We start from the raw sequence: 26,486 nt of genomic DNA on the forward strand, positions 1-26,486 counted from the left end.
GTTTTCTTTTTCTTTGAAATAAATTATTGATATGAAATTATAAATTCTGATGTAAAAGTGATACAGGAAGAACATAAACTTCGCGATAACATTTGTGCTATATATAATCTATTTATTTTATTTCTATGATACATATTAAATGCTATATTTTACGATGAATACAAAGAATAATCTCACATTTGATGAATACAAAATTTAAATCTAACAGAAGCTATTAAATAAGTAAAATGGCATCAAACTGTTATTCCATAAGCTATGTCATTTGTTGCATGATCCAAGAGAGAAAGTTGAACACGTTGGTGTACACACCAGGTATTCCTGCACCTGCGCAGCCAATACCCCATGTCACCAATCCGACGATTTGGAACGGTCCGTTATTCGAACATACCAGCGGTGAACCTCCGTCGCCCTTCAAAAAAAAAATTCATAGTGACTCTTACTGCAGCTTCGCAATTAAAGATTCCCGTGTACTCGCATCGGCTATTTTTTTTTAATGACGTCAAAAGCGAGAAAACGTATGCTAAAAATTCTTGCAAAATACGTCGAGATAAAAAGATATATTCACAAATCGCAAAATTAATATGACAAAATAATGAGGAAATTAAGTTAAAAAAGAAGGTTGTATGTCACGTTAATTTTAGTTATTTATTGATTGTTAGAGCAAAAGGAAAGTTTTCGGAATATTTTAGAGATGTGCTAAATCGATTGCAAGTGTCATTTTGTAAATATATCTTTTTATCTCGAAATATTTCGCAAGAATTGTTAATATATTCCTCGCTTCTTCGTTAAAAAAAGATGGACGATACGAGTCCCTAGGAGCCTTAACAAATAAACGCTAAATTAAATTTAAACGACTCGACGTTCCCGATTATGTTGAGTACTTATATTTACGAGACAGCCAATGTATCGTATTTTCTTACAGTGCACGCATCTTTGCCTGCTTCCCCTCCAGCGCACATAAAGCTGTTGTCCAGAACGAAGAACTGGCCGAGTCTTGTACTCCGAAGATCATTTTGGCAATTCGCTCGAGCCAACACGGGTACATCCACTTCCTTCAGTTTGCTCTGATACTTCCCGTTAGGTCCAAAGGCGTCCTTTCCCCAACCCGACACCCAACATCTAAAAGATATTAACATCGAAACATAACGTCAGTCATGGAATCGTTTATCGAGGTATACATCGTAATACTTATTACAAAATTAGAATAATTCCCAATATTTTGACACGTATTAAATATTCAGAGATACAAAATAATACTAAATATTAAATATTTCATACTAAATATTAAATATTAAATACTAAATATTTCAACATATTTGCCGTTACATTTTTAGAGATCAAATGGACAGAGGATTGCAAACTGTTTTAAATTGCATTTCGTCTAAATACCGAATGCGTTAATTATGTATACCTCGTTCCTGGTGCAGGTTCAGCGGACGGTAAACAAGCGGTGTTAATGTTGGGACTGGTTGAGATTGGAGCGGCCGAACTCAATTTGAGCACCGCTATGTCGTTCTGCAGATTTTGCGAGTTATACTGAGGATGCAGAGTAACTCTCGACACGGAGATATCCACGTACGGATCAGGTTCGGTGGTAGATTGAGCGTCCCACTCACCTAGCCTTGCTTTGATACTGTTTCCGCAACACCTTTTCGATGAATCATAAAAGAATGACGAATTAAAATATATATATATTTGTATCTTGAAAAAGAAAGAACCAATGTCCGTTTTTCCTAAGATACAGAGAGAGATATATGATATTAGAATATAATTATGCTTTGATAATTATTCTTTCGCGAATTTATGCCGCACAAAAATGAAAATATCTCTACAATATAAGATTTAAAATATGAAATATAAGAAATAATCTTATGATACATATTTTTAAACTATAATGCTTACACATAATTCGCCACTTTATGAGCGACAGTCAGAACGTGCGTTGGACTGATTAGCACTCCACCTCCAATGTAGTTGTTATCGTTGGCTAAAATAGCCACTTGCCATGGATATGCACCATACGCAGCTTGCCCCACTGGATGCGACGAGGGTGGAATTTTTCTGATGCCGCAAGAATTACCACCATTCGAACCGCCAGAACAGCAATATACATATCCAGGGGAACAAGTATTTCCCTATATATATATATACATATATAAATCTTTATAGTAAAATAAATTAATAGCTTATTTAATTAAAATTAATAACTGATAATTAAAGGATCTACTTTCGAATCATTCTAATAAACAGAAAAATAACAGATATACATGTTAAATATTTTTTTCCATAGTTTTGTGATATATAATATTTTGAAAATATGGATTAAAGAAAATTTTTCTTTGTACAACTTTTTAAAATAATCTACAATTTAAAAAAATATTAATTCAGGATAGTCTGGAAAGTTCTTTGATCATAACTGTGCATGGATGCACACTTTTTTGTGAAAGAATTATATATCTCTCAAAATATATTTTAACTTTTGTTAAATTATAAATAAAATTATACTACCGTATTAACAATTCTGATATCAATGCCGCCACCGCCGCTGGAACAACTGATTCTAGGAATACACAAGCATTGCTGATTTGTGGAAGTAGCTAAAAAAACAGCAAGAATGAAATATTTCGAAAACGTTAGCGAAATAATACAAACTGAATGAAATGTATTGTATTAATTTTGTTTCTTTTTAAATGATAATATGTCTTATATATTAGGTAATGTAATATTAGCTCACTTTCGCATCTTATCCTTAAAATATATAATGTTATCCTATAACAAGTGTATATTTAATGTAATATGTACTTGTTGCCATTGTAGCAGTCGTAGAACTAGTCGTAGAATCAAAAATGATACCGTCTGTTTGCGGATAGGCGTTACTTCGTTGCAGCAGCTCGCACAGCGGCAGCAAGTACAGTAGGATTTTATTCATCTCAAAGATTCGAGAATCCAACGAGGAAGATGCCGTTGTGAGTGGGACACTACCGACATCCAAATAAATCGTTCACGGAGCGCGTGCGGGTTTTTACGCACATTCATATATATATATATTCATAAATACATCGATGCGCTGCAGTGCGATAGACCGTTTCCGTTGTTCGTAACTTTAGGAGAAGCATATTAGCTTGCGCATCCTGCCGGATGGGAATATAATGGCATGACCTTTTACGGCGCGTTAAAAACGCCTCGGTAACGACACCGTGGCCGTGCCGCTGCTGGCGGTGTTATGCGCGGTGGCCAACACGTGTAAAATATCTGGCGCAATGTGAGCAAAAAGAAAAGAACAGAAAATTACTTCCGATAATTATAATTGCGCGCATATATGTACAACAAATCGCAGCACGTGCGCCGGTATTTCCCAGGTCGAAATAACCGCGCGCATTCAACCGGCATGGAGAAGGAACAAGGTCGTCCCTGTCTCATCGGAAAATACGCGGCGAAGGTCAATAATTAAGACTCACCGGTGCGAGCAGATCATGAATCACGCATCGCTGGTTACATTCAGCGTATTCAACATTGTGTATCAAAATCTGTTAGCAAAGAACGTCGGCAGTGTTACAAGTGACAGAGTCGCAAATTGTCTCTGTAACCGTATCTGATACGTATAAACATTACATGAGCGATGCGAATCGGAGGACAAACCTTCAGTAGACAACTCGTCCAGAAATCTATTAATACATCCGAAACATTGAAGAAATATTGAAAACGCTGTTCGTTAACGGGTTAAACAGAAGAGACAGTGATCGACACTGTTCGAGAGGAAAGGTCATTATTTTTCTTGCTTCTCTTCACATAATTTATTTCTAAAACTTAAGAGAATAATAGTAATAATAATAAACAATAAAGTATTGAATTTTCTCCACCTTCAAAGATATAATACAAGATATAAAAATATTACATTGATTTTTATATACGTTACCTTTGCCATTATTTGTGTATTAGGAATGTACAGGATTATGTTAGCACTTTTTGTAATCGCGCACTGAGATCACTTTGTAAGTCCCAAATGTACAAAGCTCACTTGTAATAGGATTATTTACGACGTATAAAAATACATACTATTAATATACTCCAAGTTTCTCTTAAGAGAATTCACTAATAAATTAGTGAGAGGCACAGAGGCAGATATCCTGTCGAGCAACGCATTTATCTTGGCACGGCCATACTTCTCGTAAAACGGCGATTTCAGGATGTATAACAGCAAACTTATCTTTCGACTTATAAGTTCAACATTCTCCTCTTTGCTAAATACTGTACTCTGAGAGCAACGCGCAAAGGTATATAAGCTATACAAAAACAGTGATAAATTAGTAACATAAAAATCATACAGATAATTTAATAATTATGTATAATACATTGCTAACCTAGTTGAATCAACAAGAAGTGATAATATCCATGGTTGCCAATGATGTTGACTAGTAACAGATATACATCCAAGATAAATCAATGGTTTTATCACATAAAGACTCTAGAAAATATACATTTTGTTAGAGATTTCTAGGTGAATTATAAGATTTTTGCTTCTCTGTATCAAACACTAATGATAAATATTCACTTACACATAAAGCATACTATAAAACATATTTCAACAAACCTCAGCTAGCTTAAGATTTATATCAGACAAATAGTTTTTACTAAAGTTTTGATTCTCATCTGTATCAGAAGGCAGAGCTTTCCAGGTCCGTAATTGTACAGGTTCTGCATATTTTATAGCTCTAACTACAACACCAGATCTTTTTAACCTAAATCCTTCCTTTGATTGTAAGTTACCACTGGCTTTATTAAAGATTTTTCTGTTAAGTGGTGGCACTGAAGGATTCTTTGTTATACGTTCCTTATATACATAAATCAATAAAAGTCGCAATATAGCTCTAAAAGGAAAAAAATTAATTATATAAATATAACTTGATATTTTATATATATAAACATATATATATATAGTCGCAAGATACACTAGATACACACATACTTGGAAAACTGTACAACTGCAATAATTATCCATCTTCCCATTTCTCCTCCTAACTTTTTGCCTGTTACCTCTAATAAAGTCTGTGTATATTCTAGCACAGTCAACCAAATTTTAACTTTTGATTCATACTGTGGTATTTTTGGATGCGGGCTACTGCTATGATACATAAGCATATCATTGGATAACATAATTAAATTTGGCATGGAATAAATAATTTCCAAGGCCAAATTTGAATTATTAAAATGTCCTGCAAAGAGATTATGTTTAAGACTATATTTGCCAAAAGAAAAATTGCAGTAAAATATAAGGTCATTTTTTCTAACCAACACTGAAGTAAGACAACCATTTGACCGCAACTTCAACTTCCGATACCAGCTGAGGATTTTCTACAATCCGCTTTTTATAAGCCGCAAATAGTCTATCAATCTTAGATTTAAGAGAATTCGCCATTGTGTTAAAAATTTTTTTAGATTCCCTTTAAATGTCACAGAGTGAATGTGATGAATGTACAACTCTATTCATTACAGATGTTCTTGTCATCTACCTATTTCCTGGCTTGGAGGTAAATCCATGCAGCATCTGGTAACATAGATGTTCTTGTCAATTTTGTGAGCTATAAAATATTTTTCTCTAGATGGGATTCTACAAGTCCTGGATGGAACCATAAACAAAATCACTCATAGATAGGAAACCCAATAAATTTTAAGCACTTCTTAAATTCCCGTATCATACTACCGACTGCAAAGACTGACCCGACTGCCGACTCTCTTTATAGACCAATTACAGTTAAATGCTAACTGATCCTATCATTGTGATTGGTTTATAAAGAGAATCGACCTTGGGGTGCGTTCAGATTCCCTACCCGGGTGCACTCTATTACTAGAAACACTATAGTATATGTTACATATACTATAGCACTTCTAGTATTAGGTGCACCCGGGTAGGGAATCTGAACGTACCCTTGGATCGATCTTTGCAATCGGTAGTGTGATATAGGTTTTAGAAGAATAAAGGCTGGTTTGTGATGGTCGTTGTTGTTTACTGGTCGTGGAACTAAGTCCATTGACCGTAAAAATCCAAAAGGTAAATGGCTCCGAGAAACTCAGAGAGATCTGTGAATACTTCTTAAGGGACGTCTACATTGGAAGTAAATAGCAAGAAGTAGGAAGTAAAAGTAAGAAGTTGACCAACCACAGTCAAATGTGAGAAGAATAATCAACTATGATTGGTCAATTTCTTATTTTTACTTCCTACTTCTTACTGCTTACTTCCAATGTAAACGTCCCTTTAGGAAACGATCCACGAGCAAAAAGGCTTCCTCCGAGTCACTAAATGCAATCTGCCATGATTCCACAGGCCAACCGACGCCTGCGCGGACCAAACCAATCCGCAGCAAATCAGATTCTTTAGTATAGAACGGGCATTCAAATAACACATGAAGTCTGTTCTTTGTAGCTGCACTGCTGAACTAGTGCAATAAGTTAGAGTAAGAAAACGTATATTTGTCTTACTTCAATATATTACACCAGTTCAGCAGTGCAGCTATAAAGAACAGGCCTCTGGTCAATTGTTTCAATATCCCTGTTTATAATGATCGTAATCCGTTAACTTATGCCGGAACCGTAAAAAATTGACCAATCATAGTCGATTATTCTTCTATAATTTGACTATGATTGGTCAATTTTTTTACAGTTCTTGTATAAGTTAACGGATTAGTCCCGATCGGGTGGGACCCGATTGACCACGATACGATTGGACACAGATTGTAATGATTGGTTCGACCTAGTAATTCACTACATAATTCTTTTCATCGGTTGGTTGTGTCCAATCGTACCATGGTCAATCGGGATGCACCCGTCCCGATCTATAATAGGTGTAGTAATGGCTCCTGCACACAGGACGCGGTAATGCTTGCCGCGCGGCGGAAATCCGCGCGACAGCCAATCAATATGTTGTTTTTCCATAAGAGCTAGAAGGTTATTACGGAAAGCAGCATATTGATTGGTTGTCGCGCGAACTTCCGCCGCGCGGCAAGCATTACCGCGTCCTGTGTGCAGGAGCCATAAGTTCTGTGTGATAGTAAAATAATGGCATATATGTCAAGAAATATAAAACTTTCTTTTAAGAAATCTCAAAATATTAGAAGAAAGAAAAAAATAGTTGCGTTATCATACGAACTACTATATGATTGGCTACGACTCGAGTCGCCGACTCGAAAAATAGATTGAAGTCTAAATGCGTGTCGACCGATCCAGTCAGTCGACGCCTCACTATGATTGGTCTATTGAGAGTCGACAGTCGTAGTTGGCAGTCGGGTCGGCCTGTGCAGTCGGTAGTCTGATACGGGCTTAATGGAGATGACGTTACCCGCAAAATTTGAATTTGTTATCAAAGGGTGACAAATAAATCTAAAAAAGTAATTTAAAATATAGTAATTTAAAATATCTATAATAAGGTGTATATCTATAAGGTAAATATCTATATAGGTGTAAATGTATATATTAAAACATGGAAATAATTTTATAAGTTTTTTCTTTATAAAAGACACGTATATATGTATAATTACGCTATCTGAAAGAAAATTTGAAAAAATGCTGCACGCCATATTAACTACGGCGCTACTGCGTTCTTTTTCATTTCTTTTTACATGACTCATTAAAATTTGTATTCGCTTATAAAAATTTGTTTTCGCATGGTTTGTATTCATCTCAGTGTAGCTAACAGGAAAACAATAATTGCGCTCACATATCAATTAACGTTCATTTGGCCACACTGACAATAACGAGCGATATCTTCCAGAGTGACGTGCGCGCACGCGCATGGTGTAGCGAAAGATCGGAAAATGTATAAATAAGCGGGCTCGCTTGCAAGCGATAGCATTCAGTCTGTTACGGTCGATCAGTCGGTTGGTTGGTTCGTTGTTATAGGGTACTGCTACTGTTGGTTTTGTTTGCCGGTGTGGTACGACTAAAAATGTCATCGCCTACACAAGTGGTAAGAAATGAACGAAATCGTAGTGGTTTTATTTAGTGACTTGTCTTCTCGTTTTTACGTTTTTTTCTCAGTTTCATTCTTTGTTAAATCGAACCGTATCGCCTCAACTCCATCACTGCATTTCCTTTCTATTCATTCGATTCAGGAAACGCTTCCTTTGTTTTCTATATGAATCGCACATTCGCGCTATACTTTGACATATGCATTCAAACAACCAGCTGAATTTATTTAAAAATTATCGAATATTCGATTTACATAAGTATTTTGTTGTACATAAAAAATTAAAAATTGTATAAAAAATATCAAGAAATTATTAGACAGCTTATATAATATTCGGAAAACAATTTTCTCATAAAAAATGTAGCTTTTGATGAAGATTTAAAATAGCAACTGTACTGCCTATATGTATTTACTCAATGTTTAATTTGAAAATTTTATATTTTTAGTAAGGTTCGAAGAAAAGAAAATACTTAATACCACTTCTGTAGTCATACATAAAAAAAGATTTCAATATTATATGCAATTTTTCAATTTATATACATATTTTCATAATATATAATTACATTTAAACTATTGTAAGAATTATGACAAATAAAATTTAATTCATGTATTTCTTTGTAATTTAAAATTTTTTGTTTTCTTTAATGTCACAAAATATTTTTCAACATTTTATATGATTAGATGAACATATACAAACATTAGATAATTATAAAAAGACATTTATTAAATAATATGCTGAGATATAGACATGAATAATGGGTACTTATAAATTGGATAGTAGAATATAAAGACTTTTGCATTATGTAGATTCTGTTTGAAATTCCTTAAAAGATCTAATGTAGTTGTTATTGTAATAGTGTGCTATTAGAGAAATGACCAGATTGGCATAAAGTGGCCACTCAATATTAGACTGTTGTGTATCTTGATAGTACCAGTGTTAGATAATGTACTATCATGCAACTAGCTGGAGGTCAATGATTAAGCATTAAGTCAATGATTAAGCATTAGGTCAATGATTAAACATTAGGTTAATGAAGATTTAGTGACAAACAGATCTCTCTTACGCTATTATTATCAAAGACTGAAAACAACTTGAAACTAAATGTGAAAACAAATTGTGTAAATTTAAAAAATTTAAAGTTTAAATATATTTTATTATCTTATATATATTTAAGTACAAACATATATACATATGCTAATATATTTGTTATATATATTATATATATATATATATATATAATATATATAACAAATATATTAGCATATGTATATATGTTTGTACTTAAATATATATAAGATAATAAAATATATTTAAACTTTAAATTTTTAAAATTTAAACAATTTGTTTTCATATTTAGTTTGAAGTTGTTTTCAATTTTTGATAATAATAGCGTAAGAGAAATCTGTCACTAAATCTTCATTAACCTAATGTTTAATCATTGACCTAATGCTTAATCATTGACCTCCAGCTAGTTGCATGATAGTACATTATCTAACACTGGTACTATCAAGATACACAACAGTCTAATATTGAATGGCCACTTTATGCCAATCTGGTCATTTTATTATATATATTATATATATATATATATATATATATATATATATATATATATATATATATATATATACGATATTTTGTAAAGAATTTGAGAATATTTAGAAGTAAAAGAATTCTATTTTAACTATAAATTATTATTATTATTTTTTTAATGATTAAAATATAATCATTAAAGTACAATTAATACCCATACAGAACAAACATCCAAAATACATCTCATAGATATTTGTTTTGTGTGGGTAGTAGAAAACACTTAATAAAAGATGTTTATTCTGTATGATATCTTTAGATATCTTTAGATATCATATCTTTAGATATCATATCTTTAAAAATATTTAAACTATTTTCAGTTTAATTGTCTTACAGTGTTAAGCCTGAATAATTGTTTTTGCTAAAAAATCACGCATTATATGTGCTAATATACGATTAAATCGATATTAATATGCAAGCAAATTTACTTTGTAAATGTCTCGCGTATAATCGTTATTTTACATTGATAAGTTGTATATTTAATTTCAAGCACTTTTTTATCATCGTTTTTTTCCTTATCAGCGTGATACTACAAGCCTACAAAAGCTTACAAAACTTATCTGTTACATTTCAGATAAAATGTATTGGACCAAAATTGGTGCCGTTTTTTAAAAGTGTGTCCGTATATTTTGTATTACTTGCTGAACAGCCATCCGTGTTGACGGCTTGTTTAAAATGTTTACCAATAATAAGCCTTATTTTTTTCGTCTTATTACATGGTATCAGTTTGTCTAAAGAGTAAGTGAATACAATTTTCAGCTATGTATAAAATAAATCTACAAATAAACTCTGAATTGATTTTCTGGTTTAGCATTACTAATATAAAATTCATTTCTTTGCAGATACACTTTTTCCAGACGCATATTAACGGGATTAGTATTTAGTTGCATAGGTGATGCATTTTTAGTATGGCCTAATGGTTTCACCGCGGGGATGTGCATGTTTGCCATAGCGCAAATCATGTATATAATCGCATTTGAATTCAAACCTCTCAATTTAAAACTGGGCGCGGTACTGTACATGCTTAGTTCTGTTGGTGAGATTCAACAAATATTTATTCAATATTTTTTGCACTGATTAGTATTATATTAATAATCTTTATCAAATCGTTATTGAATATTAATTGATCGTTATCAATAACTGATGATATCTGTATTTTCTAGTCACATATACTTTATTGCCCGGACTGAGCGGTGTTTTAGCGATAGGAGTACCAATTTATACAGTATTAATTACTACTATGGCATGGAGGGCGATATCACGAGTACAATTCTTCGGGGTAAATTTAAAACATGACGATATACCAACTATGTGAATAATGCTCGAATTTTATATCTTAATATCTTATCTTTTATATCTTAATATTTTATATCTTAATATCTTATCTTTTATATCTTAATATTTTATCACTTTTATTTCGTTGAAATGTTATACACTTCCCTGATAGTTCATATTTTGCGATTAAATGATGAAATGATGAACAGCAATCTAATTGCTATGTGTACTTAACAACGTATCATACAATAATCAACTATATCTATTAATTATCATTTAATACCATACCAATTAGGTAATTGTATTTTTAGGAATTATGGACATGGACTAAATTATGCAGTTGTATCGGAAGTATTTGCTTCGTTATATCTGATACTTTGCTCGGGTTTCACCACTTCCACACTCCATTACCATACGCGCAAGTACGCATATCATAAATGTATAATCGCTAGTTTACATCAACAAACGTATTAATCTTTGATCTTTATATTGCAGGTGTCTATTATGCTGACGTATTACGCAGCGCAATTAGGCATTGCATTGAGCGCGGTGGACTCGAAAAACAATAGTAATAACAGAGTACCTGCCAGTAAAGGCTGAAATGTCTACGCTTAGTTGTTATTTATCTATCGACGAAAATGCATTTGCATAGATACAAAGTGGATTCGAAAGGGGACCTATCCGCTTTAAACTTGTGCATAATTTTCCGTGGGAAATCGTTGTGATAATATATCTTAGGCATGTTGAATACTTCGTAGCCATAATATCGATTAAAGAAGCTCAAAAGGATTTAGAGCAGTAAGATGTACCTTTGACTGTAGAGAGACTTATATATACATATATTTTGTTGTATCATTAATATGGTACAAACTATACTATACTATACTATGTAGTATATCGATTATAGAGACTTCATACTAACTATATTTGTGATTTTCTATTTTTTGTTTGTCTTTTTAGAAAGATTTAAAAACGACGTGCAGATAAACATAATAAAAGAATATTTTAATAGGAAAGACCAATTAGTTGCTTCACAAGAGATAGAGGGAAGTTTACACGAAGTGAACACTTAATATCAAGATAAAAAGATGTCAAGAATAAATTGTAATAGTTAATTTTTATTTGACTCTTAGCGAAAATTTTTTGACACGTAATGTTGTCTTTATTAAAGTAGGGGAACTGTAGTAATGTGTTAGAACTATTTTATAATCAAAATTTCTTTAAATGTAAAGAGAACAGATATACTAAATTGTTAGTGTTAAATATTTGTTACACGTATATAGTGTTGCATTTAAGATTATAAAAAGTTATTTCTTGTTTACATACTCAAGCCAAAATGCAATAGCCTATTTGCGATATACGTTGCGAATAACGTAAATATTATATGTAATATGTATACTGTTGTAAAGGAAAATATTCTTGTACGCGTATATTACATAAGTAATCTATTCATCATCGTCAATGTTATTACACACTCTAAAATTATCATTTTAGAAATGATCTGTTATACTATAGCTACAGATTATACTATAGATAAATTCTTTATATTGATGTGTGTTGTATGTTACTGTGGCTGCGTTCGCTTTGGGCGCTTATGCGCTGTAAGCGTCATTCTGTCTTCTTCCTGCATGTAATGAGTAATAAAGATAGAATGACGCTTACAGCGCGTAAGCGCCCAAAGCGAACGCAGTCTGTATATCATCATGTTATGTGATACGGCTTGTATCTTTATTCTAACATGAATTGTTAACACTGCCGTTTTCTTTGGCAAACAAAAATTGGACAACTACATATATATACACATATATATGATGCCATAGCTGAAATATGGTTTACAAAAGATTCAATTGACGTCTAATTAAATTTTATTTACATTCCCATATATGACATATTTAGTAATATGTTAATATATGGAGATTTATAAGTAACAAAATTTATAAGTTTCCATATATTAATATGTTATGACCAAAGTTGGAATCCAATCATTTTGCGAATTGGCTAAGCTCTTTATATTTTAATCAATTTTGCCAGTTACTTTAAAAAATTTCAAGAAAAAAAATGATAATTTTGCATCCTGGCCAATCATAGGACCATAGAAAATTATATTTATTGTGCATTAGTCAATTTGCAAATTTAGAATTGGTTGTGATCTTTGATTATAATAAAATAAAGTTCTCCAAAATTCTCTGTGAAACTGATATTACAAGAATCCAAATATTAATAAAAGTATTTTCGCTACACTCGTTGCAGGAACGAGTATTGCATAAAATACTTATTCCGACTGTGCCATGAAGGATTATTAAGGAAACATTTATATGTATATATATATATATATATATTTTGATCGTTACATTTATTTTGTTATATAGATATGAATAGGAAAACACTTCTGTAGATCTCTAAAAATAATATAAAAAATAGTTACAATATATCTATGTAAGTTTATAGAAATATATTACGTTTTAGGCGTGTTTTAATATAGAACTATTTGACAAAATAGAGTACAAATACGTAGGTGTTCCCTGTAAAAAATATAAGTGGGGTAACACATTGTGTATTCATCAAAAATAAAGTATACAGTTTACAAAAAGTGTAAAGTTCTTTTAACGAGGACACATGACGTGTCTACCTCCATCCACAGGCAATGTTGCACCTGTAATATAACTAGCGTTGTCGCTCGCTAAAAATGCGATTGTCTTCGCGACTTCTGTAGGGTCACCTGTTCTTCCCAAAGCGTGTGTCCCTTTACTATGCTCAAAAAAGTTTTTTAACTGCTCCTCATTCATTCCACTGGTACGATGGAGATTTGTCACAATGACACCAGGATTTACAGCGTTTACGCGCACCTTCAATAAATAATATAGAGTGTTAAAAGAAATATTTGAAAATATTAAAAGTGACAAATGAGAGGATCATAATTTTACTTGTTTTTCTGCCAGTTCCAAAGCAACACAGCGTGTTAATTGATCCACAGCTGATTTGCTTGTGCAGTATGCCAGAACACCTGGAAAGGACCTTAATCCAGTTACACTAGAGACATTGACGATGTTGCCCTTGGATGCAATTAGATAAGGTGTTGCAAGCATTGTTAAGTGATACACAGAGCGAACATTTAAGTTGAAGACTCTGAAAAAGTATATTTATTTATTATAAACTAATTTGTTATTGTGCAATATTTATTATAATCACAAAACAAAATTAAACAAGATATAATATTTGGTTTATCTTTGCTTTGTAAATTATAACATTCTAACTTGAGACAAATTTCATGCACAATAAGTGCTTAAAGTTACATATATTTGATTAGACAGTTTTATGTTATCTCTACTTTTTGCTTTACTTATCAACGAATACATATATTTAACCATTATGCATACCTATCATATTGTTCCAAGCTCGTAGACTCTATACTGCCAGCCTCTAAACATCCAGCGTTATTGACTAAAACATCTAGTTTACCATAATGTTTGATGGTTTGTTCAATGATATTTTTCACATCGTTTTCATTAGTAAGTTCTCCCGTTACAATAAACGTCTTGGACTGCCCGCATTGCGCAGCAACTTTGTTCAGGTTATCTTTATTACGACCAGTTATCGACAATGATGCACCAAGTTTTGCCAGGTGAATAGCAGTCGCGGCTCCTATACCTGAACTAGCTCCTGTTATTAAAACTACCTTTCCTACAAAAGACATCTAGAACAAACAATATTCATGATAAGTATTGCAAAATATTTTTCGAAACAACAGTTTCAGTTTAATAAAATGTATGAATATGTGCTTACTGTAATAGTACGATAATATTCTCAGTAAAATCCGGTAAATGAATGAGCAATAGGAGGTATAACGTTGTGTGTGGTGTAACACAATTTACAAAAAACTGGTTTTATTCCTCAAGTTATAACTAGTATAGACCAGTATAACTAGTATAGATCAACACCAACGTGAAATAAGTGTAGTAAGAGAAATTACGATATTTATTTGTTATCTCTCTCGTTCCTTCTCAGATCGTAACTGCACTGTATCTATCTTTGTTGTCATTCGTGTAAGACGACATCGTAAGTACGAATAACTATAATTTCAACGGAAAAATCAACTTAATGCATTTTGTACTATATCGTCAGTAGCTTTATTAAATGGTCATTATTTTTTGCAGTATACTTTTAATACGCTGAATTGTTAAAGATGTTGGGAAAGCGTAAATTGCTAAAACCTGATCTACAATGTACTTTTTGTTTCCTATTTTTTTTATCTCCTCCTTTACATCTTGTGCCATAAGCTAGGAAAAGATAGAAAATAGGAAGCAAAAAACACATTGTACATCAGACATGTCGTTCGGTAGAAAATCTTACAACAGTTGCAAAACTGCTGATAATGCAACTCAAATGACTTGTGCCCAATTTCTTCACCTCCGGTTGACTTTGGGTGCGGTCCAACAACCGCTACAAATGCTGCGCAGCGTTTCTCCCTCTTGTTCTATTCCTCGGATTCGAATGAAGAAAGAGAAAGAAGTAAAAACGCTACAAAACATTTGCAGCGCCCGCTGGACCGTACTCTTTATCTGTCGGTTACATGTCAATCGTGATTGGTTAATTCTTGCTACTATAATATGATTGGTCAATTCCAATAGAATAACAAATATAAGGTACGGTCTAACGGACGCTGCAAATGCTTTGTAGTGTTTTTATTTGTAGCGGTTGTTGGACCGCACCCAAAGTTAACCGGAGGTGAAAAAATTGAGCATTATTAAGCTTTTACTTTTTCTGCTGATCACAAACAATGTATAATTAGGTTCACTTATTATTTTCATCTATAAACAAATGGTTTGCCTTCTGCAAGACAATAGTTACAAAGTGATATTTCGATTTTAAATAGAACATTTATAATAAATAATTGAGTTTTGGCGGCAGAAAGATGAGAAGAGAAAGTGTAATAAGAGATTTGTTCGCGTTGCTTACACTTTTGACACTTTTACACTTAATGCCTGTTGCACACCAAACGTGATAAACAAAATCCAATGAGAGTTCTTCTTTCGAAGAAAGGTTCAGTGTGCATCGGGCGTTAGGTGTAAAAGTGTAGAAATTGCAAGCAACGCGAACAAACCTATGGTGTAAGAAGTGTAATAGAAAAGGACAATCAATCATGCTTGCCAACTTCTTTTTCAGAAGCCATTATACGTGAGCACGTGTGAGACAAAAGCAAAAGAGAGACCTTGATTCTATAATAATTTCCAGCAAAGATACAATAAATAAATTTTTAATACATGTTTTAATTGTGGTACGCTATGGATATGAATAAAGGCAAGATAGATGAAACTATAGAAATTAAACTTTTAATTAATTTTTCTACAAATGAAGGTATATATGCATATATTTATATATATATGTAATGCAGTTATTTATAATAAAAAAATTATACTTTGTCATAGAGGTAATAAATTTCTTCACTGATTTTGATTAAGTTTTACCTGCATGTATTATGTGTGTAGATGCTTTTAGTTATTATATGGAATAATTTAATGTGTAGAATGTTTAAAGTTATTATATATACTGGATATTGTAAACAAAGTAGTTTCAAAAGTTAGGAAATATATAACTATAATACAATTTAAAATAATAGTTTCAATATTCATATTTGTGTCAGAAGCATTAGAGTATACATTATTGTTAAAAATCTGTGAAAAAATGATATATATATTGTCCTTTTTAATAAATTATATATTTATTTCTAATTTCAGTTCCCAATATACCACATAGTATATGCAGTATATTAAATGGCAAATATGAAGATGTACTAAATAATGAACTCTCTACATCTATAATAAAAGAAATAAATAATTGTCATAGTTTGGAAGAAGTTATATATAAAAGTATAAGTGAAACCAATATATATCAGTCATGGTTATGTACAGGAATAGCTTCTTTATTATATTTTGTACAATGCAATTGGACTGGCCCATATACTGACAAGGATATTGATTGGTTAAAAGCTGAAAGACATAAAGCACTCAAGAATTTATCATTACATGATGAATGTAATATAAATGTGCAAAAACCAGAATTACTTTATCTGTCTAAAATAATATTCTCTAATATGGACTTGCAACTTCAATATAAAAGTTGCACTTGGTGGTTACTTAGAGCCAATTATTTGCATCAACATATACTAGAAGAGAATTCAGGAATAATATTTAAAGAAACTGAAAATCTAATATCAATAATCAGTTCTCTTGATATATTAGAAGATCCTCTTTGCAATCTTTTATTCAATTTGGAGGCTACTAGATTTTATTTGTGTTTCCGAAGAACACAGGATTCTGAGAAATATCTTGATCAGGCACAGAGTATAGCTGGCTTAACATTGACTTTACATGGTGCAATGGGGAAACGTACAAGATATCAGTTGGAGGAAAAATCACAACTGTATTTGAAAGCAGAAATAAGCAAAGAAATTTTTCCAACAATAAATTGTGAAGATATACCAATATCTGTGACTTTAGATGATGAATTGAGATTGGAACGTATTGAGTTTACAGAGCATACAGAGGAAACCAATCTGGGTGCAGTGGAAGAAGCTATAATTTTAACAAAATAGTAAGTACAACTTGTATCTTTGTATATATGATTGCATTACAAGATTTAAAGAATATTAATATAGTTATTAGTACTCAATTACAGATGTGTCAACCTAAGCATAAACTTACTCAAGAAGAAATCAAACCCTACATGACTGTAAGCTATGATGTTAATCTTTTATTTAATTATTAACTACATTCTCAGTGTAGTATTTATAAAAAAGAAAAAATTCTTTCAGAAAGTTATAGAGAGCACAAAGAATTGGTCATTAAAAATGACTTCTCTGTACTGTCGTTGCTCACTAGAACATGATCACTTCAGAACTGCACCGCGATCTCTGAAGCAAGGACAATCTCTTGATCAAGAATATAGTGATGGAAAAGTACCTGTAGCTAGAAGAATGGATCTATTTTTCACGAGTGGTATGAAACCTATTTGGACATTAAGAGAGGAAGTGGCTTTTCAAATGTTTCATCTTGATATGGTAAAGGCTGCTTTGGAAGCTTATACAAAACTTGGTTTATGGGAAGAAGTAATTACTTGTTATCGCAGATTAGATCTGAATCACAAAGTACGTGTTTCTTATGCTTTGAATATAATATTGTATAAAGTACATCAGTAAAAATTGTATAAAGTACATTGATATTGTATAAAGTACATCAGTAAAAATTTATAGGCGTCAGAGATTATACAACAAGAATTGTCTAAGAAACCAACAGTGAAATTATGGTGTTTATTGGGAGATACAACTGGCGATGTGAGTCATTATGAGACAGCATGGAGATTGTCTGGAGAAAAAAGCAGTAGAGCACAAAGACAATGGGGATACTATTATTTCACGAGAAAAAATGTCAGTGAGGAAATCTTGAATTTTAATTTTCATATTAATTTTTTTACTGCAAATTTTCAATGTAATATATTTACTTTTCAGTATGTTGAAGCTGTACCACATTTGAAATTATCAGTAGAATTGAATAACATTCAAGAAGGCACTTGGTTTAGGTTGGGCTTTGCTGCATTGCAGATAGAAAATTGGAATTTAGCTGCCACGGCGTACAGACGCTACTGTGCTTTAGAACCATCTGTATGTATATTTTAATATTTTTATTGATTTAATATAATTTTAATTATTAAAAAGAGATATATGATTCTAATGATTCATATATTTTAGAGTTTCGAGGCGTGGAATAATTTAGCAAAAGCATACATCAAAATGGGAAATATAGTAAGGGCACGAAAGTCTCTGGAGGATGCTGTGAAATGTGATTATAATCGTTGGGAAGTGTGGGACAATTTTATGGTCGTCAACACCGATTTACGACATTTTTCAGAGGTAAGTAATATATAAATATATTTGATAATTTAGATTTCTACAAAACTTTTTCTCTTATTATGCTATCTAGATTATTTTTAATATTATCGCATTCGAGATACTAATAATTACAGAATCGAAAAGAGTAACGTTTTTATATCAATCATAAATATCTTTAAATTATTTTATTCTGCTCTAGATTATTCGATGTTATCATCGCATAATGGATTTAAAAGGTGCCCATTTGGATGTCCAAGTTCTTCAGATATTAACAAATGCCATAATCAACGATATTAATGACGCAAATGGAAATCCAGCATCTCGTTTGCTTCAGAAAAGTTTAGAATTATTTGGAAGACTTAGCTTTAAAGTGGATAACGCGCATATTTGGAAAATGTATGCTCAACTCGTTGCATTGAAAAAAACAGATGTCGACGATGAAAAAGCAGCGCATTATTTACAACAAGCGTACCGTGTTGCCACTTTCGATCCACACTGGTCTGATAATGAAGATCAAACTTTGTATGTGCTAGAGTTATGTTGTGACTTAACACAAGCATATCTACGTTGCACCACTGACGTGATCAATAAGAAGAGAAAACTGTTAGGAAGCGCAAAATTATCGCTTCAGAAAGTTGTGAAAGAAGTCAAAAGACAGGAATGGACTCAGTCGCATATCCTCGAGTCGTTGACCAAAGTAGAAGAATACTTAACGGTTGTAACGAATAAATTAGACGAAATAAAACCAGTATAATTAGAGAAGCACAGGTACACTTTTTATATATACAGAATTCTTCATATATGCCGAATTTGATAAGTGAAAAGATTTGCAAATTCCAATTTTTCTACTTATTTGCATGTAAGGTTTTAACAATCGTGGGCATTTCAAACCCACATATCCATATTGGACATGTATATAAAAATTTTCAGTCATTTATGAATGACAATACTTTATATATTGTATTCAAATTACAATTCATCGATAACGTAACAAAAAAAAAACAAAATTAGCTCTAAGTTTTTGTAGGAAGATTCTTCAACTTCGTAAAAAGTTATATTACTAATAATTACGGTTAGCTATAGTAACTTAATACTGAAAACATGCAGCCGCGAGATATGCATTTATACATTATTCTAATTAACGATATACTTCTATAATTGTTCGAACGAAATCGCTCGTTCGTAAATAAACTATATAGACAAGATAAACAAGAAAATTGAGATACAGATTCATCGTAATCGATTGATATGCGCTTCAAGAATGGCAAAGTAACCTTAGTTACAGTACGAATGCTTACTGTGATATTCAACCGAATAATCAATTTACAATTGAACGTTTACGTAAATTACGTTTACGACAGGATAAAAGTGAGAACGAAATTGTTACTAACAAGCACATTCTGGGCGCTATAAAACTTTTAAAAATAATTGTCGCTTTCGTTGTTCTCGACGGATTCTTTCTTTGCGGCTATCAGATTCTCCCATTGTGCGATAAGCGTGCTACGACGTCGTGGATTAGGCTGTAAATATATAATAAATATACATATATGTAATTAATAATAAAATATTAATATTTTATATAAATTATATATAAATTATTAATATAAAAAATAAATTACGAAAAGCTATTTTCATTACAATCATCAATTTCAGGTGTCGATAAAATATTCTAACGAATTGCATTTGCTTTGTATCATCAGGATTGCTTGGACGATAACAATTGGCCGTGCAATCATATTCTTCGCACATCGCGTCTTACCTTATGCTTCCCTTTGTGCTCTCTCTCAATTTCGTCCTCGTTCAAAGTATTAGTAGAAGTACCGCTTCTAAGTGAACTAGAGCCGTCGTAAATGTCAGAATCATTATCGTTTCCTATATCAAGCAAATTCGGCTGAGATTTTGCCAACATCTGCGACCTCATCAGTCTGAAAAAACAAATGAAAATTTTCTAAATGTTACGTTCGAATTTCACTCTCGCAAATACAACGCTTGAGAGTATAAGACATTTTTTGGATATACAAATACTATATTCATTTTTTTATTAAATTATATATTGTTATTACAGACGTGTGTGTGTGTGTGTAACACCCTTTCAACTCCTGGATAATCCTTAGAGTCTTTATCGTTGCAAACAGAAGCAAATATTATAAAAAGGTAAATTGTTTAAATTTATAATAGAACTAAACAGAATTCTATGCATTTATTTAATCTGTTAAAAACCATTTATTCGGGACAATAAAGTCTACTTCAGGCAGCCTATAACTCGCGACTTTCTACTTGAAATTTTATATAAATCGTGTATATAAAAAAATTCTTTGAAGAATTATAAATACCTGAAGTAGATTTTGGTCGTGAAATTAAAGAAATACAAAATTATATATAAAATAATTCTTATAATAATTCACAAGTTCTTTATAGAAAAAAAAGACTTGTATCTCTTAATTTAGAGATGCGCATTTTTTCATACCTTAGTTCGTTCTCGCGTTCTTTCATATCATGCAGCTCTTTCTGGATCTTCTGTTCGACCGGCACGTATCCCTTCCTCGCCGGTGGTTTCTTCGGCTCATCGTCCGGCTCCAGTTGTATCTCCAGCGTTCGGTTCAAGGCCTTGATACTCAGAGGATTGAGCGTGATAGTGGGTGTTATGGGTGGACTCAGAAGGTCATTAGTCCCCGATTTGTTCTTGCTGTAGATCTTTCCCCGCGTAGCCAGGAACCTGTGCATCAAACCCTTCTGGCTTGGCGCGCTGGCGAAACGCAACGGCGTCGGGGTTGTACGCGTAGATATCACGCCGTTTGTCATCTTTGGCGTCAGGTTTGACGACAGCGGGTTCAAGCTCACCGCTTCCAGAATCTGGGGCGTAGACGTTGTCCTCTTTAACTTGCCTGAGGCTAGCGCTTGCGGCATACGTCGCACCTGTGTACAATAAAATTATTAATGAGCTATCATCCCGAAAGAAAAAGGATCATTTTTCTCTTCAAAAACGCCCTTTTAAAAGAAACTTTCGTTGGTTCTTCAGGTATTCGAGAATGGTCTTACTTGTGCTAACAAAAGATCCTTTCAGGAAATTTTAGAGGTCTCGTGGACTTCTGTCCAATACACAAAAGTATTTTAAACGCGTGCATGCGTATGTATACTGTAGACTTATGCATAATGTCTTAAAGTTACCTTGGAGTCTACCGTTTCGTGGGATGTAGTTTTAATGCTGCCTACGTTCCGCAGTTCGTGTTCCCTCTCGGTGACCTCTTCGATCTCTCTCTGTATTCTGTCTGTCGCCTTCCTCAATTGCTCCAGTCTATGTTCCGCCTGCGTGCACACATACCAAAAAGCTTTTATTATATAAAGATTTTAATAAGTGAGATTATCTCTGTTTAATTTTTAACTTCTCTTTGTGGTATGTAGAAATAGATGGGGTTCTCTCACTATTGATTAGCTACAATTATCTCTAAATCTCATGGAGAGAGTTGAAAATATCTTTTGAAATATCATATATTCTAAATATTTAAAGATATGAATACAGAACGATTTTCTTTTCTTGTAGTTGCAACAAAATCTATATTCTTTTAAAAATTCTGTTTTTAGGGTCAGTCTGGAGATGAACTTTTCTATCTTTATAACGTGGCGTGAGATGGTTCTGAAAGATGCGACAGGTTCTTCGTAAGCAACAGGTTCTCTGCCCGCCGTGTTTTCGGCTGTACGGCTTGCAGGAGGAAAAGTTCCGTGACCCTTTCCCCTTGCTTGTTATCCGCTTACTCTCTGCCCTCCTACTTACGCCCCCGCTTCGCCGTGTGGCATGGAAAAATCCAACTGCAAGATGAATCGAACTGCAGATCTAGTGTCAATAACCGCGCTAACGGGAAGCGAATTCCAGAAAACTAGCTGAACGCAACGCCATAAAATCAGCTGTTACGTTTCAATGGGATCTTTAAATTCGTTGCGGTCCCAAGTTACAATAGATGTAATCTCTCCTTCAGTTTCCTCTTTTTCTTTTTATTTTTTGTTTTGTTTTTTTTCGTTCTTTATTATTCTCCCTGCTTTATCGTGATGCAGAAAGCGTGTCAGGTAATTGATTGTTTCACGAACCTTTGAACTTTAATACATACATCTTCTATATTCTCTGATAAAATTGAGAAACTTTTCTGCAATTTTCATTTTGCTCGTCATCGAGCAAATCTTTCGAATAATATCTCCTTCGACATGTATCTATTTATCAAATCTTCCTATCTATTTATCGAATCTTTCAAAGCTCAGTGCTAACAAATGGATCGAGTGCGACTCGCTCAAGTATCACCAGCTGCAATTTTTCGTTCAACGTGTGTCACTGAAACACTTTCGGGGGGACTACATACACGCGGTAGAAAGACGAAACGGGTTTCTCACGGATGCAGCGAATTGCCCGCAAGAATGCAGTAGCAATTTGCCGCGTTAGCTTCATCGACCGTCTCGAACGTGCAATCTCGAGTGTTATCAGTTTATCTCTGAAAAAATATATTGCGTTTTACTGTACCTCCCCGTGACAAGACATTACGAGTCACATGGCGAGTAAATGTCACGAGAAATAATAGATAAAATGACACATTCCTCGAAAAAAAAGGAGACTAGCGAGATTGAAATCGCGCTTGGATCTCGACAGGAAATGAAGGCCAATGTCTCGTGTTAGCATTGATAAAGGTGTGATCTATCTACGCCTCTTTATCGCGACACGTTTTCTCCATCTATTTCATTTCCTTCTATTCATTCCGTTTCGATATTAATCTTTCTATTTTTTCATCTTTCAGGAACTTACTGAAATTTCGGAGACAAAAACGGTATCGTCGCATTCAAAATCCAATCTCGCGGAAGTACTTTAAGAAAGTATTATCCGCGCAATCTGCTTATGTATGTACGTACACGTATACGGTATCCCATAATTTGTGAGATCTTAACGCGACAGATACGGATTCTCGATTTTCTTCGGTAAGAATATCACAAAATGTTGATCGGAAAATCCGTCGTCTCTCTCTGCGGAAGTGTCGAGGCTTCGATAGATTTTCTCATTGGCTCTTTCGTTATAAGAGACGATAACTATCGACACAAGAGGTAATAAAGTAAAACAATCGACTTTCAGACCTTGATCTCACGATGCGGACCGGCCAGCTGCTTCCGCGTAGGAACTCGATGATAATACTGAAACGAGTTTCTCCAAGGAATTCCAGACAAGCAGCTGCAACGCGCTCAGATATACTGTCCTCAGAAAACTGAGGGCTGGTGGAAGCAGCGACTGTAATCACCGTTTCCTTTCTAACAAAATAGGGCACAACTCTTCCCACCTCTTTGAAGCCCCCTCTCCCCTTAAAAGTGTACCATCTTCATTTCCGTCAAGAACATCTGAACGACCGACTTAGGGTCTGACGAGTTTCTCGAGGATTTCCTGATTCTCGAGACGTTTCAAGCTAAATTCCACCGACGTATACATACCGTTCCCTTCGCTACTTTGTCGTGCCGAAAGCCCCGTCGATCTTGGTAACGTGTATCTCTGTATGTCGATTTATCAAGTTAACGAATCAGTCTCTACACTGAATCGCATAGTAATGTCAAATATTTGGAGTAATTTAGGTAATTGAATAACTTTTAGGTAATTGACCTTTAACCTTTTTAGGTAATTGAATAACTCTGATGGATCAAATTTCGAAATCAAGCTTTAGACCATCCGAATCTCTCGAGGCTAAATAAGAGACATTCGTGTGACGATCGGCGTCGGCGCGGTTCCGACGTATATAGAATAATATGAACAGTCAAGTAGCTCGTCGACTGTCGCATGACAATGAGCATTTACAGGCAAGAGACTCGTTGGACGATCTGTCATTAAAAACGAAGTCGCGAAATATGCAAGTAACCTGTGTGTACAGGTCGCATTTCAAGCGGCGGTGGTTATCTTTCTCTCTTGTCGCGAATTGACGCACACGCTGCGATGATGCATTTCGCCGAACGTAGCTCGGGGACTTACCTCCATCGTTTTTCCGATTGTTTCCCGCCAGCGGAAACTCGTGTGACCGTCCGACGGCAACGACGGATCCGAACTGTATCTTTTATCAGACTCCTCCGCGGCAGATACGGTGCGTCGACCTCGAAACGGGGAACAATTTCGTGCGGTTTATCTGATCGCGAGGCGCGCCGACGAGTAACGTCCCCGCTTATTATCATGCCTCGCGTAACTAATTACGTCACTTGTTCAATATTTACACCGATGGTTCGCACTCGATCGCGCTCGTACAGGTATGTATGTTACTACCTACCGGCGAAGTGAACATTCGGCGTCGCGCGAACTGTAACGTATACTCAGCACTATCGATGATGCCTTTCGATTCTCGTTTCGGTATTCCCATTGAACGCGCGCAATGCATTCAGGTCTGGATCCGCCTAGATCACGTCGCGTCGACGTCGATTGGAAAATCCGAAGTTACTTCTTCCTCGATTCATTTAATATTGTACGTAACGCGTTCCCTCTTCACTCTTTCATGCGTTGAATCTTTCACACGTGTACAATTGTCAAGCGTAGCTCTAGGGATGCACGAACATGTAAATAACGTAACAAGTATGTAGAATTCACACGGTATGCGTTGCGCAAAGATTTCACCGATATGTTGCGAGTGCGTTAACACAATTGCATTCCTCTTTCTCGTTTTCTCTTTTTGTTCTGTGTTTCTATTAGAATGATGAAAATCCTTATGTCATTAATAACACCCGCACGAAGTTGAAACGGGTCCCGTTCTTCCGTGATCGTTTAAGGGAAAGAGAGAGAGAGAGAGAAAAGGAAAGACAGAGAGAGAGAGAGTCTCTGGCGATGTCGACGTAGGCACGCGCTAAACCGTAACAGCGATGGCAATTATACCGGCGTGGCACGTAATCGAGTTTGTATTGTTCACGATATGAAATGGTAAAAAAGAAAGGACAAAAAAACAAGTATATAAGGCACGAATGACATCCTCCACGTCGCAGCGTTCTGTAACAGTCGCGAACGTCTACGGGCGTTCCCGCAAAACTATACTATCCTGACGCGATCGTGGTCCGCTCAACGACTGCCATTTTACCTGCCTTGCGACCTTGTTCTCCGACCGTTCTCCGGCAACACGAGCAACAGGACGATACGCGTCGCGGCCGCTAATTCGCGGTCGACCGTGCATACCGTCGTCGTTGAAAACCGGTCGCGAACGTCCGTTGTTTTGCGATAAACTTAGAATATCTGTATAACTTTATGTATTTTTTATTTTTATATACAGCGAAATCGAGAGAGATAGTGTTTAGGCGTTAGAAATAATATCAACTAATAAACTGCTAAACGAATATACCTGAAATTTTATCTACACATGTAGTATATTCTTTGTGGCTGATTTAAAAAAAAAAGAAATCATGCTTAATTAATTATTAATTTTCGATCGGCACACGGTATACGATAGATTGCATACGACACGATAGAAACATACATACTATTACATACATATATATATATATATATATATATATATATTTTTTTTTTATATGTAATATCATCTAGTTATCATAAAATTTGCATTTTATGTCTAATGAATTTTCATCGAGAGACCATGCCCTTTGAGGATAATACAAATAAAGTACGATACGGAAAAAGGTGTGTATACTGTAACAGACTTATTAAACACGACTCTGTCATGACTACACGTGGTCAACTGCACGAGGATACGCCTTAGAATATATATGGAAGGGGCACAGCCAATCCGAGCAATATACGGGATTGGTGCAATAAATACATGTGATAT

At 34.1% G+C, this 26,486-nt stretch overlaps 6 protein-coding genes across 12 annotated transcripts; 2 read left to right on the forward strand and 4 right to left on the reverse strand.

Annotated features, from left to right (window-relative positions):
* Positions 1 to 80: 80 nt before the first annotated feature.
* On the reverse strand, positions 81 to 3,743 carry LOC116844674 (phenoloxidase-activating factor 2-like). Of its 3 annotated transcripts, XM_032816538.1 has the most exons (8): positions 3,640 to 3,743; positions 3,459 to 3,527; positions 2,803 to 3,252; positions 2,509 to 2,597; positions 1,903 to 2,135; positions 1,412 to 1,648; positions 921 to 1,119; positions 81 to 409 (listed from the first exon to the last, which is right to left on the reverse strand). In XM_032816538.1, the coding sequence occupies exons 3-8, from the start codon at positions 2,927 to 2,929 to the stop codon at positions 254 to 256; spliced, it is 1,041 nt and encodes a 346-aa protein (XP_032672429.1). In that variant the 5' UTR covers positions 2,930 to 3,252; positions 3,459 to 3,527; positions 3,640 to 3,743; the 3' UTR covers positions 81 to 253. The 3 variants fall into 3 exon arrangements, with proteins under 3 accessions (XP_032672429.1, XP_032672430.1, XP_032672431.1); XM_032816539.1 differs by lacking the exon at positions 3,640 to 3,743 and having other exon boundaries at positions 2,803 to 2,978; positions 3,059 to 3,627; XM_032816540.1 differs by lacking the exon at positions 3,640 to 3,743 and having other exon boundaries at positions 2,854 to 3,627.
* Positions 3,744 to 3,784: 41 nt separating this feature from the next.
* On the reverse strand, positions 3,785 to 5,556 carry LOC116844676 (peroxisomal membrane protein PEX16). The gene is made up of 5 exons (XM_032816541.1): positions 5,290 to 5,556; positions 4,967 to 5,213; positions 4,592 to 4,868; positions 4,362 to 4,465; positions 3,785 to 4,283 (listed from the first exon to the last, which is right to left on the reverse strand). Exons 1-5 carry the CDS (start codon positions 5,414 to 5,416, stop codon positions 4,034 to 4,036), a joined length of 1,005 nt encoding a protein of 334 aa, XP_032672432.1. The 5' UTR covers positions 5,417 to 5,556; the 3' UTR covers positions 3,785 to 4,033.
* Positions 5,557 to 7,799: 2,243 nt separating this feature from the next.
* LOC116844612 (lysoplasmalogenase-like protein TMEM86A) lies at positions 7,800 to 12,673 on the forward strand. The gene is made up of 6 exons (XM_032816395.1): positions 7,800 to 7,960; positions 10,126 to 10,289; positions 10,394 to 10,587; positions 10,715 to 10,830; positions 11,138 to 11,248; positions 11,322 to 12,673. The coding sequence occupies exons 1-6, from the start codon at positions 7,940 to 7,942 to the stop codon at positions 11,424 to 11,426; spliced, it is 711 nt and encodes a 236-aa protein (XP_032672286.1). The 5' UTR covers positions 7,800 to 7,939; the 3' UTR covers positions 11,427 to 12,673.
* Positions 12,674 to 13,160: 487 nt separating this feature from the next.
* LOC116844611 (3-oxoacyl-[acyl-carrier-protein] reductase FabG-like) lies at positions 13,161 to 14,760 on the reverse strand. Its single transcript, XM_032816394.1, has 4 exons — positions 14,610 to 14,760; positions 14,204 to 14,520; positions 13,751 to 13,952; positions 13,161 to 13,672 (listed from the first exon to the last, which is right to left on the reverse strand). The coding sequence occupies exons 2-4, from the start codon at positions 14,518 to 14,520 to the stop codon at positions 13,430 to 13,432; spliced, it is 762 nt and encodes a 253-aa protein (XP_032672285.1). The 5' UTR covers positions 14,610 to 14,760; the 3' UTR covers positions 13,161 to 13,429.
* On the forward strand, positions 14,738 to 20,298 carry LOC116844607 (tetratricopeptide repeat protein 27). Of its 2 annotated transcripts, XM_032816381.1 has the most exons (9): positions 14,738 to 14,882; positions 15,990 to 16,181; positions 16,562 to 17,417; positions 17,489 to 17,555; positions 17,638 to 17,970; positions 18,076 to 18,249; positions 18,331 to 18,483; positions 18,571 to 18,732; positions 18,911 to 19,465. In XM_032816381.1, the coding sequence occupies exons 2-9, from the start codon at positions 16,109 to 16,111 to the stop codon at positions 19,463 to 19,465; spliced, it is 2,373 nt and encodes a 790-aa protein (XP_032672272.1). In that variant the 5' UTR covers positions 14,738 to 14,882; positions 15,990 to 16,108. The 2 variants fall into 2 exon arrangements, with proteins under 2 accessions (XP_032672272.1, XP_032672273.1); XM_032816382.1 differs by lacking the exon at positions 14,738 to 14,882 and having other exon boundaries at positions 16,109 to 16,181; positions 18,911 to 20,298.
* Positions 19,442 to 25,889, reverse strand: LOC116844609. Of its 4 annotated transcripts, none has more exons than XM_032816391.1 (5): positions 25,782 to 25,889; positions 21,880 to 22,017; positions 21,179 to 21,627; positions 20,471 to 20,636; positions 19,442 to 20,231 (listed from the first exon to the last, which is right to left on the reverse strand). In XM_032816391.1, the coding sequence occupies exons 1-5, from the start codon at positions 25,872 to 25,874 to the stop codon at positions 20,130 to 20,132; spliced, it is 948 nt and encodes a 315-aa protein (XP_032672282.1). In that variant the 5' UTR covers positions 25,875 to 25,889; the 3' UTR covers positions 19,442 to 20,129. The 4 variants fall into 4 exon arrangements, with proteins under 4 accessions (XP_032672282.1, XP_032672281.1, XP_032672283.1 ...); XM_032816390.1 differs by lacking the exon at positions 25,782 to 25,889 and adding an exon at positions 24,987 to 25,774; XM_032816392.1 differs by lacking the exon at positions 25,782 to 25,889 and adding an exon at positions 24,698 to 24,972.
* Positions 25,890 to 26,486: the final 597 nt, after the last annotated feature.

Source organism: Odontomachus brunneus, unplaced genomic scaffold (assembly GCF_010583005.1).
Source record: "Odontomachus brunneus isolate Ranch 3 - 2012 unplaced genomic scaffold, Obru_v1 Obru_scaffold_044, whole genome shotgun sequence".
In the NCBI taxonomy this organism is placed as follows: domain Eukaryota; kingdom Metazoa; phylum Arthropoda; class Insecta; order Hymenoptera; family Formicidae; genus Odontomachus; species Odontomachus brunneus.